The sequence below is a fragment of the Nipponia nippon genome, unplaced genomic scaffold, assembly GCF_047370975.1.
Source record: "Nipponia nippon isolate SJK-2023a ecotype South Korea unplaced genomic scaffold, ASM4737097v1 scaffold_2, whole genome shotgun sequence".
NCBI lineage: Eukaryota > Metazoa > Chordata > Aves > Pelecaniformes > Threskiornithidae > Nipponia > Nipponia nippon.
Genome location: NW_028262336.1, coordinates 15,666,380 through 15,680,316, shown reverse-complemented (window position 1 = coordinate 15,680,316; position 13,937 = coordinate 15,666,380). Strand labels below are relative to the sequence as shown.

Below are 13,937 nucleotides of genomic sequence, written 5' to 3'. Positions count from 1 at the left end.
TGGTTTAAGCGCTGGAGATGGGGAGGGGAGTGTATTGTATGACATGAATCCTAAACTTTTAAGTCCTGTGATTCATGCACTTAGGAAGACAAAAAACATTTCAATATTATAAAATATAATTTCTGGATGTTAGTAAATGATGTACATAATTTTTTTTCACTGTAATTACACTTAGTATCTGTTGCTTCTCTCTCTGGTCAGTCCCCCCACCCCTTCTCCCTGTTCTGTATATTGTATGTTCAATGCTTCTTTCTTTTACATACTTTTTTTTTTTTTCCCCCCCCCCCCTTCCTCCCCCTCCCTGTTTGTCAGAGTTTGTGGGACCCGAGTTAGCTATAATCCGTAGGGGTCTACAGCGACTGAGGCTGAGGAAGGCAGAACAACAGAGACAGCGAGAGCTAGCTGAGGGTTCAGCGCCACAGTCGTCCTCCTCTGATCAGTCCTCCTCTAAGGGCTCCTCACAGGACCCTCAGACATCAGGTTGTCATTTGTCAAGGTTTCTTAAGCAGCTAATGTAGTTATAGTTTGTGCTGCTGTTGTTTGCTGAGATGCTTCTCTTCCACAACAAGACAGCTAATGCATTTGCTGCTTGTCTTACCTTGCATGTGGTGGTGTTTATCATCACATGGTTAGGGACAGAGTAATATTGACAGTTTTCATTTGTCTAACATGTTTGGATTATATAGCTAAATGATACTATGTGGAGAAATTTTCCTAGGTGCATGGTATCAGGTATGTGCAACATTTGTTAGAGCAGTTGAGCAAGAAATTGATGTGTCCTGAATAGAGTAAGGTATGAACTTGAAAATTGTATTTTGGTGGTAATTGTATCTGATAGTAACATTTAAGACTTGGCTTTAGTTTAGCATATGTTCGAAATTAGGGTAACAATTCAGTAAAACGGAATTTTGGCACTCTTAAATGCTATAGTTTTACAGTAGGTATAGGGAAAATACTTGTAACAAGCCAAAGTCTCCAGATATGCTCTGCTTTTTTGAACAGAGTGACTTTTTATTTCACCATCCTCTTTCTCTTGTCTTATTGAGATTAAAAATTATTACAAGAAAGCCTTGGAGATGTTTATATTAAAGAGAGAGATATCTGAGAAAGCTAGAGTAGAAGCATGCATATGAATAAAGACAAATTCTAAAGCATAAACTTGAACCAAACTTTGTCAGTGGCACTGTGTAAAAATGAGTGAGCTGCATGCTGTGTGAAGAATCAGCATATTTTGTATTGAGAAGTAGTGTCTAGCAATGTTTCTTCTATGGATAAATTCTGTGACAGTTGAGGTGTGGCTAAATTACTTATAAGGATTGTGTCATACATTCACAGCTTGACTTGCTATGGTTCAATCTATTCGTTGGTCTGGAGCCTTACAGAACAATTTGATTTAACAGTGGCTAGTGCTCTAGTTACAATATGTAGTTATTGAATTGTGAGTAACTTCCTACACTAGAAAATTCTACAGTGATTTTTCAGAATGTTTGGAAACCAGTAAATCCTGGAGGGCTGTGTGCTTATCCTAGGGATGACGGCCATAGATGTCTGTTACCTATAGGAGAAGAACAAGAAAAATAATGGTAGCAGTGTTCTTGCAGGTGGCCGCAGTTTCCTTCCAGGGGGAAAAAAAACCCTACCAAAAAGCTACCAATTTTTTTTTTTTTTGTCAGCAAACTGAACATCAGAATTTATTAACTCAAAGATATGTATTGATAGAGGCAAAACCATAGCTAACACTTGCAGTCAATAGATCTTGATGTTGCATTTTCTTTTCGGAATGACCTTTTTTTTTTTTTTTTTTTTTTAAACTAAATTGTTTCCCATTGAATTGAAGTTGGGAAAAAAGTTTGGTTACAACTGTATCTGTAGAATTTTCACCTGGAGGTATATCTGTGGGTATTTTACTACCTCTGAAGTATGTGTTGGTCTGGGTTTCGTTTGATACTGTCTCACCCATCTCTTTCTTAGTGCTCCTTCAAGGATGCAATGTAATTCTTTACTCCCAGTTGCTTGTGGGTCAACATACTGTAGGATCCATACTGACACAAATTTGAAGCTTTAAGCTGAGTAATTGCTTTGACTGGGAGTCAGAGATGTATTGTAGTTAGTTTGGATCCCCCATCACTGCTTCGTGGAATTTTGAGTTCCCACGTGCTTCGAATTTTAAGGCAACTAATGGGAAGGTCCAGTTGTTTTGTTTGGGATCACCAAGGAACCACAGAACACATACATAGCCTTGGAGCAAACTAGTATTCAAATATTTACCTCATTCTTCATGTGAGGACAATCAACTTGCAAATTTAACCATTTTACTTATTAAGTAATTGCTTTGAAAGATAGATTCACTTAGCACTATGGAGACATTGACTTCTGGGCAGAGGAAGGGGGAACAGTTTTTCTACCTGACCTTCAACTCATTAGGATGTATATCTTTTTGCTGTTTGGTGTGATTGGCAGAATTTGTTACCTTCAGCATTACAGACAGTGAAAGATTTAAAATGAGGAATTAGAATTTCAATATTTAATGTGTTCGGTTAATTATTCCTCAAGAAATTTGATAAAAGATTACATTACCTTTTCCTTTCTGCTTGTATGTGTAAATACAAGAAGTTCCTGTTGTGCTTCATTAGCTTCTTTCATTGTATTCCTCCTTCCCCTATTATGGGAGGGAACACATGAAACTCATTTCTTTTGATTGGGGAATTCAGATCACCTTTGCATTTTCTATTTACTTTTTAAGATTTCTGCACTCTAGACATGGAAATAGAATCTCTGTATTTGCTCATTTCTTTTTATGCAAGTTACTTTGTTTTATTGCCTTTTTCTGACCTCCCAAGACTTATTTTTGGAAGATGCGTATCCGCAATCTATTCCTTTGGAAAACCAGAGCTGCAGATTTTTGGTCTCTTGCTTCTCCATAGAGACAATTGTTTTCCAACCCTGTGGTAAGTTGACATTTCAGAAATGTGGTAGGAGGAAAGGAAGGTTCTTAGTTTTTGTTTTGATTTTTTTAATAATAACTTCCCATAGAGAGACAATCTCTTTTTTTTCTGCAAGGTTGTCTTTGATGCTCTGTCTTGAGGCAAATGTTCAGTTTTCAGGCACATACTAGTTGTAAATTTTCAAACAAAAAATTACACTCCAAAATGTGTCTGCCACTGTGTGAAATGGCATCATAGCCTCTGACTCAGGGCTGCAAGTTCTCAGTCCCTACTCTGGCAAAACTTGCAATTTTGGGGGGAATTCAGTGTGAGACTAAGACCATTTCTTCTGGCCTGTATTTCATTATCTTTGCAATCACAGAAGCTCAATTGTAGCTGTAGACACAGGCTGAGGAAACAATACTCCAGCCACGTAAGAAATTACCACTAGAAAATGTCAAGATCTGAAAGCTTTTACGGGTTTAATAGAAAATTAGATTCTATGGGAGTTATTCTGTCTCCTAGTCTAAGGACTTGTAATAGTTACATGAGGATTTGTAAGCTGTATCTGTAATAGTTAACCTTCACTATTTAGAAAAATATGGTCCAAAGTTTATGTTGTTGAATGTGAAAGTGAGTTAACTGCGTAATGATTCACAGTGGGCTGATCTGACATTGAGCAAAAAGATACTTCATCCTCAGATGGCAGAGAGGCTTGGGTTTAGGATGCCTTTCATAAGTATTGTGTAAATTTGGCAGAGTTTTAGAAGCAGTATACGCTGTGTGTATCAGGTCTATTTTGTCTTCAAGCCTTTGCTTAGGTATTGAACAGATTCACATTTTTTTTTTATATAACTGCTTTATTTAATTAGGGAACTATGGTAAGTTGTTGGGTTTGTTTTGTTTTGTTTTTTTTTTAATTATATACTTTCTCCAACAAAGCCTAGTTTTTACTTATATTTTTGTGGCATTTCATAACATTTAGATCATGTGCAGTATTTAAACAACAGCATATACGTGCTATATGCAAACTACAAAGAAAGTAAACCTTTTTAACCTGTTGTTATTGCTGCTCTGCCCAGTGCTGATATGCAATGTATGCATTGCCATTACCTACGTCACTCCTCTTTTTGAGAACTTTTAAGTGAATCAAATGCAATTTGAGATGTTACAGAAACATGAACCAGCTGATCTTGAAGTGAAAAAGAAAAACAAAAATCAGTATTATAGATCAGTGTGCATCAGGGATTCCTGTAGCAGTCAGTGTGCTTAATCTTACCCACAAAAATATGAAGTAATGTGAACCTTTCTTTTCTCAGGCAAAAATTAATTTGATTTAGACTGCATTTATTGTGGAATAAAGAAATGTACTTGTTCGTGCTGACATATTGCAGAGCCTGTGATGCACGTTGACTTGATTTTTTTTTTTTTTTTAAACTCTGGTTGTTTCAGAAGTCTATACAGTCAGTGTCTTTAAAGCAGAACAAATTGGACCTTCGTTTCTGTGTTAAAGCGTTCTGTGAAAAACAAGGGGATGACTACAGTTTTTATTACTAGATTCTTTGCATTCTTTGTTAACACCCAGATGTAGAAATGTGTCTATTTGAAGTCCGAAATATGTAACTGAGAGCTTATTCACTGTGCAAAGCAATTATTCCTAGTTATTAAAACAAGTATTTGATTTCTTAGATTAAGGTCCACTGTATGTACCATGTTTCAGACTTTAAAAACAGGTCTCACTGCTTCAGGCCTGACTCTCACGCTGGAGGAGGTGTTATAGTGATATAAGGAATTTTTTTTAACCAAAACAATAGAGGTGGCATGCTATTTTGATGAAGTCAGGTGCTGGTTGCCCAAACTATAGGAAGATCCTTCAGCATATAACTGACTTTAAAATTATCTTTTATTTTCTGTTTGAGGTTCCCCAAATTTATGAATCTCCAGTTCCCTCTTTAAGTGGTGTTCCAGTTTAGAATGTACTGGTGACATTACAACCAGTGGTGAACTGCATTGGGATGTAGACCCAGCCTGTGAAAGCTCAGGTAAGAGTTTGGATTTTTGTTTGTTTTTTTAACTATATGGCACAGTTTTGGTAATACTTTTTTCAAAAGCTTTATCAGAAATGATGAAAGTGCTTTTTCAGAATTTTTACAAAACAAAGCCATATATTAAAAAAAGAGGCATTTACCTGAACTTCTCTAGGCTGGTTTCATGGTCATGTTTATTTCCCTGCCTGAGGTGTGGGGTTCCAGACTGCAGTGCCACTTCAAGGGGTGCTGGTGATCTGTGGCTTCAGGGGACTTGAAAAAGGAAAAAAAAGTGAGTTTAAAATTGCTACAAACTGAGCTCTTTTCTTAACCATGTTAATTGGAATATTTAGGATGCTTCCTATATGTTGTTTAAAAATTCTCGTATTACAAGTGAAACACATTCACAAAGTTGTAAGAAAGCATCAAAATAATAGTGAAATGTGGGAGGTTTAAGCCTGCATTGGCATGGACTGCTACCTAGGAAATTTTTCATTTTCGCTTGCTGTGATTGAATGATGCGCATGGTAAAACATACCTACTTTTTACTTACTGTTGTATGACGTGAGGTCTTAATAAAATTTAGAAATGCTGATAAAGGTAGTAAATGTAATTCCTTATGTTCATAATTAAAATGTTAGTTCAGTCATATTTCTTCTGTTCCTCTTGGTCTGAATTAAAGAGCTGATGAGATTAGCTTTTCCAGCCAAGTTAAACGATGAGGCATGATACGCCTTTTGTAAAAGGGCATATAAGCTTATAGAAAGAATTGGAGTGCAAGAACAGAGTGCGACTGAGAATCACTGTCCTCTGTCATTAGGCTTCTCAGCTTGCTGTCCAAGACCTCCCCTCCCTTCAGCACTTTTGATACAAGTTAATCCCAGTCATGGGCTTCAGAACTGTGAGTCAGTGATCAAAGCCAGCCTGCCCCTGGGAGACGCGTACCGATTCCTGTGCTGAGTTAGCTGGAATACAAGTAGATCATCTTATGACACGGTGCATCTTTACACAAGCTTTTTGCTCTGATTCACATTCTAAAAAATGGATTACTACTCCATTGAAAAAACTCCGCTGTAAATACTTCTCTTTTAAATTAGAAATTATATGTAAAGCACACTTCAGTTTTGGAAAGTGAAATATGTTAATGTTACAAGTCTCATACTTAATAGCTGTGTCCCATCTAAATCTAGATGACGAATTCTGTGGTCTGGCTTAGGTGTGTTTGGTGCAAGGCATGGCTGAACAAAGGTGAAGACAAAACAGGACCAATTTTATGTTCCTCAGTTATAGAAATAAAATCTATCAGCCCAGTTACCAAAACAAGCTAGCCTCCAAAACACAGTGAGCTTGCCTCAGACTCTCCTGGTCTCTGTTCTTCACTCCTCCTCCCCTCCCCTACGCTAGGCATCAGTGTAACGAAGGAACAGACTGTGATTCTTGCACCCACGGCTAGGAATGAAGTATCATTTGAGGATATATATTTAAATCAGCTTTGTCAATTAAGCAGGCTTTATGGCTGTACTACACAATAGGTCAAGCTGGTGATTCTGGCCTAAACCTGGAAGTGAGCTTCCTGTAGGAGAGAGTGTATCATTTCATTGCTTTCCTTGTATAGGATTTAAATGTATGTTAAAATTCCTTTAGCGTGCTGTGATGTTGGCAGACTGTGGCTCAGTTTATAATACAGGATATTAAACCCTTTTAGCTTAGCGTGAATTTGTTTATAACAGAAGATTAACAAATGGAGCCAAGATATGGTAGCCTAGCCAATGTCTTTGAAATACTGCATTAATTTACGTACATCAGCTCATCTGAAGATAGTACGGAAGTAAGATCTGGTCTTCAGAGGTGACAAGGAAAATAGGCTCACAGAAGATACTGAACGTTGCATCTGTCATTTGTCTGCACAATGAATGCAGTGCTGGAGATAGTTATTAACTGGTAGTGTCCAGTGGAAAAAAAATGCACTTAACTGCTGGGGGTTTTGATTTTTTTCTTTTTCTATGGTTAGATGAGGATTTTTATAAGACTGACTGGTGTGGTACTGTGATAAACTCATGAAGACATGTTCTCAATTACCAGATGCCACAGAGGTATAGCATCTAGGAATGCAGAACTATCGAACTGTCATATGAGTGGGATGTATTTTGGTGCTTTCATGTTTTATAAACAGTCTATATGCTGTTATATCTGTAAACAGTCTCATCTTTTACATTTTATGCTCTTAGGTATAAATATTGAAGATACTGGTATGCTATTGAGTATTTTATGTTGAAGTATAAATATTCTGAAATTTACATTCAGCAGATGGTTTGAAATACTAGTGTCATTTGGTAGTTGGAGCAAAGGCTTTAGGAGTCATGACTCTTCAGTGTTTTTCCTGACATGTTGGAAATTTGAAGAACATAGTAAAATCTTTGGTAATGGACAAGCATTTTTAATATCGACGTGCCAGCAAGCTTCAGGCTGTTCAATGACTACCTAAAGAAATACATAATGATTTGAAACAAGTGGCTTTGCTTCTGTCATGCCTAGAAAATGCAATATGGCTGGCTGCTCATAAAACATATCCAAAGCTTCCTTATGTTGCTGCTTTTTATTTTTTTATTTTAAACTAACATATGATCGTGACATTGCTGTGCAGTTCTCTGCTGCTTATGTTTTAAGTTGAAATCTCGTTTTTGTTTCAGATTCTCCTTCTTCTGTGGTTAACAAACAGCTTGGATCCATGTCACTTGATGAGCAACAGGGTGCGTGTGACAGGAAATGCGCTATACCCAGCCATAGTTGATTGCAATGCTTCCTTTTAAAATTGCCTTTCATGATGATAAACAGTCTAAAAATGCTGTTCATCTACATAAAGTAGAATTCAGTAAGCAGATCTGCTGGAAACTCATTAATTATTTAATTCTCCATATGAGTAACGGAGTAAGGTTAATTGTTGTTTTCAAAAGCCATCCTGTGCTCAATTCTTAATGCGTCCAGTTTAGGTACAGTAAATGTCTTATGTACTCTACAGACATTTAGAATATTTTTTTTAAAATGCAAAGTAAAATTAATTCTTTAAACAGTCTTTTTTATGAATGTTTTTTCTTGGATCAAAGTGCAAATATCCAGATTGAAGTAACTTTTAATCATACAATGCCAAATTAATTTATCTTCTGCAAGAGAGATGTGCAGCTTTGTTACACTTGCACAGTTTGAGGAACTCAAGAGCCCTTATTGCACTTAGATGCGTCTTACCTCTGTAAGCCCTTGTCCTACACCCCTTCTGCTAAACAAGTACTAGTATTTCTCTGTAGATGCCCTATAGGCTGGTGGTAGAAAGCACGCTTGTGGGCTTTCTCTATGCCCATTATTCATCATTCTTCAAATTGTGAGCAGTGAAGTGGGCCATGAGTGACCCTATTCCAGCTGAACCAATGTCATCTGTAGTGAATATTTATGCCTGAATAATTAATGAGTGATAGATGGTAATTTAAAAATAGATTTCCATACACTCTGCATTATGCTTACTTCCATATCAAAGCCTCTGTAGAGATTTAATAGCTCAAATCCCACAAAAGAGCTGGCTGCTTCATCTTGTTTCACATTCTAAACTAGAATGCCATTTTGAAATCCCATTTCTGAAAAATAGTCTGTTTGGCAACTGTTGGGATTATGGTTTATTTAGCATGCCAGAACATTGAAAAAAAATCAAGCCATGTCTTACGTTGACAAAATAAATTCATTTTGTGGAATTACATTTTGTGATGAAATAGCCTTAAACCTCAATGTGTAAATTTGCTAATTATTCATGGTTCAGTAGTCTATATCACTCCAATAGTCAGGTTTAGCTGAAAACCTTTCTTATAATTAGTGGCCAAGTTATGCTCTCTGTTATGAACTCAGAATAAAGCATTATTTGATGAGAGTAGAATAAACTAGAATTAACATAGAAAGTCTATGTGTTTACTGAAGTTCTTACAACTGCAAAAATCTTGGAAAACTGATAAATTGTTCCATGAAGTTGCGAATTAAGCCCATCTGACAACAAAGATAAAACGAGAAGTTTTGATCCCAGAAATCAGTTCCCAAATCTGCATCAGATTCCTCTTGAAGGATCAGTTGCCTTAAAAACTAGTTTGTGTATTACTATTGTTAATAGCATAGTTGTAATAGACCTATAGTTGTAATAGACTCTTGGGAGTTTTTTCTGATAATTTTTCCTGCTGTAAGAAATTACTTGAACTAATGCGAAGATGTTACCTCTCATAAAAGCACTTCAGGTTTTTTTTAATATGCAAAAAACACAAAAATGTATTTGTTTGTCCGGGCTTTGTTGGTAGACTAGGTCTTTGATTGTTTTAAGGCAATGTTTTTCTGTTGTGATGGTAAGGATCACCTAAAGAGACACAGAATGTTACTTCTAGTTTAGAAAACTAGGGATTTGGAAAAGGAGGTAATTTATTAGGAAATCTGTTGTCCAAATGATAACTAGAATGAATAATTTGCTGAGAACAAGTTGGATTTTTGAAGTTAAACTACATTAGTTTCATTTCATATTTGAACAGAAATCTCAAAAAAGTGTAAGTAGCTAATGAAGGAAGTCATATCAGTTCTTTTTATATAGAAATGCTTTTTCTTTCTTATTGCTATCTTAATTTGATACTGAATCAGTTGTCTTCTGTTGGACCAATCTCTTTCATTGAGTTTCTTTCACCCCGTTTCTGGGTTTAAAGATCTTTTAATACTTATTACAAACATATACATTTATAATGCTGTTATTCTGACAGTCCAGCAGAAGCTGTAAGTCATTCCCATCTGTACAAAATGGTTTCAAATGGATTATAGTGATCTACACTGGAATTTTTTTTTTCTTTTGTTTACTGTGATTGTAATAATGGAGGGTGGCTGTTAGATTTGTTGCAGTGTGAAGGCAATATTATGACCGTAAGGTGCTGCCCAAATTGGTATGATTAAAGAGGGAACCTGAAGCCAGAGAACTAGCTCAGTAACTTTGAAGTGTAAATGTGCGTATGCATCCCATGCCATCTTGATGCTGCTTCCAACATACACAGGAGCCATACTGATTACTGATATTTCTAGATATTTGCAGGTTAGTGTGAGGGTTTAGTAATCTCTTATGGTGATGTCCATACCAGATGGTTCAATGCCACATTATAGATAACCTGAGCTGGCTCAGAACAAGTTGGTATGTCAGCTACGGCAGAGTTAGTTCCTCAGAAACAGTACTGTAAGTCCTTGAAACTGTATCGGCATGTGTTGTGTCTCGGCTAATTAGCTTTGCCTCCCAGTCAGATGAACTGGTTGAGTGTTGGTATGCGTATAGAGCTTTCCAGATCTATAGTGAGCTCTGCAGGTACAAGCTCAAGAACGTCAGACCTGTGCTTGGTTGTAAGGCACAGTGTGGTCTGGAATGCCTCCTTTGGTAAAGTGCTGTACTACATCTAATTAGTATAGGAATCATCTAGACAAAGAAATTGTGTGCCTTGGGCTATGGGTCAGGCTGGTCCAGAGAATTATTTGATTTTCAGTCTTCCCTTAGGTGTCATTGTGCCTTATACTGACTGGTATCGGCGTAACATTGTTCAGTCAGTATTCCTCACTAGATGAAGGAGTCTCCACCCTTCCCTCTGAGTTCAGCTGCTTCTGATGAACTTCCATGTGTTAAACCTTCCCATGGAATTCCTGTTTTCTGAAATACACCACTTATTTTTCTCCTCTTTGGATCAATTTTTCTCCCTTCAGAAGTAACTCTCTTTGGTTTTCGCCCAGAATATAACCCTATCTTCAGAATGTACAAAGCTGGTTTTCTTATGAGGAGATCATGATTAGTGCTGGATAGGAATTATTTTGGAAGCTTTTCATGAAAAGTCATCTCTCCTCTTCTCGTGGGGTTGCCAATAGACTAGTGAATAGGGCAGCATTTGAGATGTGGGACACTAGCTTGAAGTTCCTTACAATGTTAGTTGAACTAGGTAATGCAATCTGTAAACCTGTCTTTATGCGCTTACCACTTCGTAGTTAAGAGCCCCAATCTTTGTGAAGTTATACTTGGACGGGTTCGTTTCCTAAGGGAAAAAGTGTGTATGATGGGTATTGCTTTCAGTTGTGGGGTTTGTTTGTTTGTTTTTTAAATAAGTTTATGAATGAAATTTTGCCTTCAGTTTTAAGGGTGGTAGTTTAAAAGTACCTTCCTCCTGTAGGCACCTGGAGAATGGACCATTTCATGGGAGTGTCTGTTCTAGGACAGGGTTGCTTATGAAATAAGACTGTAAGTTGTTGATGATATCTTTAAAGTATAATGTGTTTGGCTGTAAAATCTAAGTAACGTTTCAAGATATTTTTGAGGAATTTGGAATAGAGTTTAGTAAGGTGTTGACAAGCTACAACTTTCTCTTGGGGCAATTATTACCCTACAAGAGCTTGCAATCAGATTAATAGTTTTGGCAATAGCTCCCCCCTAAGTCCCAGAAGCTATACAACTTTTCCTCCTCTTTGTTTTTTATCAGTGTGAAGTAGATCTGGCCTGATGGGATGAACCTAGCAGTGAGAGAGAACAGTGCTTCGTTCTGATCTAGTCAGTCTTTGGCAATCACATTGTTCTTGAAAACAAGGAGTTCACGATTTCTGGATTTTATGTGGCGTCTCTGAAAGAATGTTCAATTATGTACTAGGCAAAGCTTATTAGCTTTCTTCACAGAGGCTCCCATTCAGCTTTCATTAGCAGTGTAAGTTTAATATAAAATAGTGTGAACTACACAACTAATTCTGTACAGTTTATCAGATTCTTGTCTTATCTGTCTTTTTAAAAGTTTCTTGTTCCTATTAGTGTCAATTTCTTGCCTTAAAGCTTAAAGTTTGCCTTCAAGTTTAAAGAAGAAATCGACACAATCCAAATAGTAGCTCGTGTTACTGTAGATTTAAGAAAAAGCTATTACGTAAGATGGTTTAACAGCTATCTGTCTGCAGAAATTTGTAAAAATAATTTCTCAGTTAGTCAGTGCCCTCTTTGGATAAGTCTACAGCAATTCTTCCAATTTTTTGAGTGTGAATAAATAAGAGCATTGCTTCCACAGTAAGCATATTCAGAGGGCAGTCTTTATGCATCTTGGTTAAATTTTTTGATGTTGAGATTTTAAGGCAGGAGAACACTGTTATGATAATATGATTGGAGCTTTATATCACAAGCCTAATATTCAATTAGGTTCATTATAGGATAGTGATGTTTGGTTACTTTGGTCAGTAATAGTAACTAGTTTTGTGCTGAAGCAAATGTTGCGTAGCAGTATCAAGTTACAGTATAGTCGTTGTTTGGTGGCTGTCTTGGACTATCTAAGGCAGTAAGTTGTCTTTCTTTACCTATCTGGGTTCCCGATTTGAAGATATGTCTTGTCTGTACCTATTACAAGGAAGGTGAAGAATTCTCCAACTATGTCATTTTTTTTTACTCTTTCAATGTCCAGCTCCTGACGACTTGTGCAGTATGTTGGAACAATCAGTATTGGTACTTGCTTAGGAAGGGATGCTCAAAGTTTGACCGGACTTCTCTACAAAGAGATGCTTGCGGATATGTTGCCAAAAAATAGAGAAAGTACCTGTTTAGTTAAGAAAGAACACGTCACTTTGTTCAAAATATCTATGTACGCCAGTATAAAATACTTTCTTACGCTTGTTTCTTTTCTTACTCAGTTTACTTCAGGAACTGGAAACCTTGCTTTTGATCAGTTTTATCCTTGCTCCACTCTAACAAGAGTGTAACTGGAACGTTTATTTGAGAGAGGCAACGAGCTTTTCTTTGCATAGAATGAGGCCCATGCCTTATGTATGATTAGGATCATGGTTGTAATTGGTTAATTCTCTTTCACATAAAAATATTTTAATTTTTCTTACAGGGTTTTTCTGGGTTTTTTGTTTGCTTGTTTTAATTTCTTTTCAGAACATGTAGAAATACGTATTTGAAGTTCTTTGGAGCAGGTGATCACTGCTCTGATCCCGTGAGTGGGCTTCTGCCTGGCAGCAGTTTAAAAATATGAGCATTGATCATTAGGTTAAATTCTTATGTGCTATTTAATAGTTCCCATAACTTAATTGTATTTTTAAAAATAAATATCTTGTGGCAGTATTGTAGCCATTACGGTTTTAATAATAGCCTTTTCAGTGGAGGAATTTGTAGGTTTGTGCTTGAATCAAACACTAGATTTTAATTGATGTTTACCCAAAGATGATCAGAAGCTGTTACTTTATTATAAATGTCAGTCTGCTGCCAATACTGCATGTATACTTACAGTGAAATTTCTGTACTCTATAAACCAAAGAAAATATGGCGTGGTTTTGTCCGAACAGTCCTGAGAGAAAAAGCTCAGCGTTCATGAAAAGTAAGAGTACACAGGCGACTTAGCGGTCATTTGAGTGGTGCCCATTAGTAAGTAAACCCCATCTGAGTTCTGAGAGAATGGCACCTCTGTAGTGAGGCTTAATCTGCTGGTACTTTCCATTAACATTTTAGTATTGCCCAAGGCCAGCTTCAGTATTAATGGCAATTGTGCCGTGCGTATACATAGATCGTGACCGTGAATTTTACGCAAGGGTGGTGGGTGGATGGATGTAATTGAGTGGTTCTGTTTTGAAGGAGCCCACTGAACATCCTTAAAACTACATATGCAGCAGATTTTTGGCAGGCTTGCAGTGGCTTTCAATTTGATTCACTTCTGTTGCTTTTGGACATCGTGAATGGTTCGTTTTGCAAGTACTCCCCTTCTGCTTACAGCTATTATAATAGGAAAGGTTTTTTAAACCCGAAGCTCTCAGAACATGAATTTACAGTGTTTTTATGACAACTAGCTGACAATTCACAGCAGGTCTAAGGATATTGGTAGTTGACTGGGTTCTAAGTAGAAAAAAAAGTAAAGGGGATGGTGATTTTTCTAGACCACTCATTGTGTCTAGATCTCATCATCTTTTTTTTTATGTGTATTTACTG

The 13,937-nt window shown here is 36.8% G+C and overlaps 1 protein-coding gene across 7 annotated transcripts in view; it reads left to right on the top strand.

Moving 5' to 3' along the window:
* DCAF6 (DDB1 and CUL4 associated factor 6) overlaps nt 1-13,937 on the top strand; it is a 91,001-nt gene that overhangs the window by 48,313 nt on the left and 28,751 nt on the right. For 3 of the 7 annotated variants that reach the window (XM_087756872.1, XM_087756871.1, XM_087756870.1), the window contains 2 exons: nt 313-480; nt 7,642-7,701. The exons of 2 other annotated variants lie outside the window; for them this stretch is intronic. In XM_087756872.1, the coding sequence (XP_087612998.1) occupies nt 313-480; nt 7,642-7,701 (228 nt within the window). The remainder of the gene's footprint in view (nt 1-312; nt 481-7,641; nt 7,702-13,937) is intronic. 2 more of the 7 variants (XM_087756875.1, XM_087756873.1) reach the window with 1 other exon arrangement.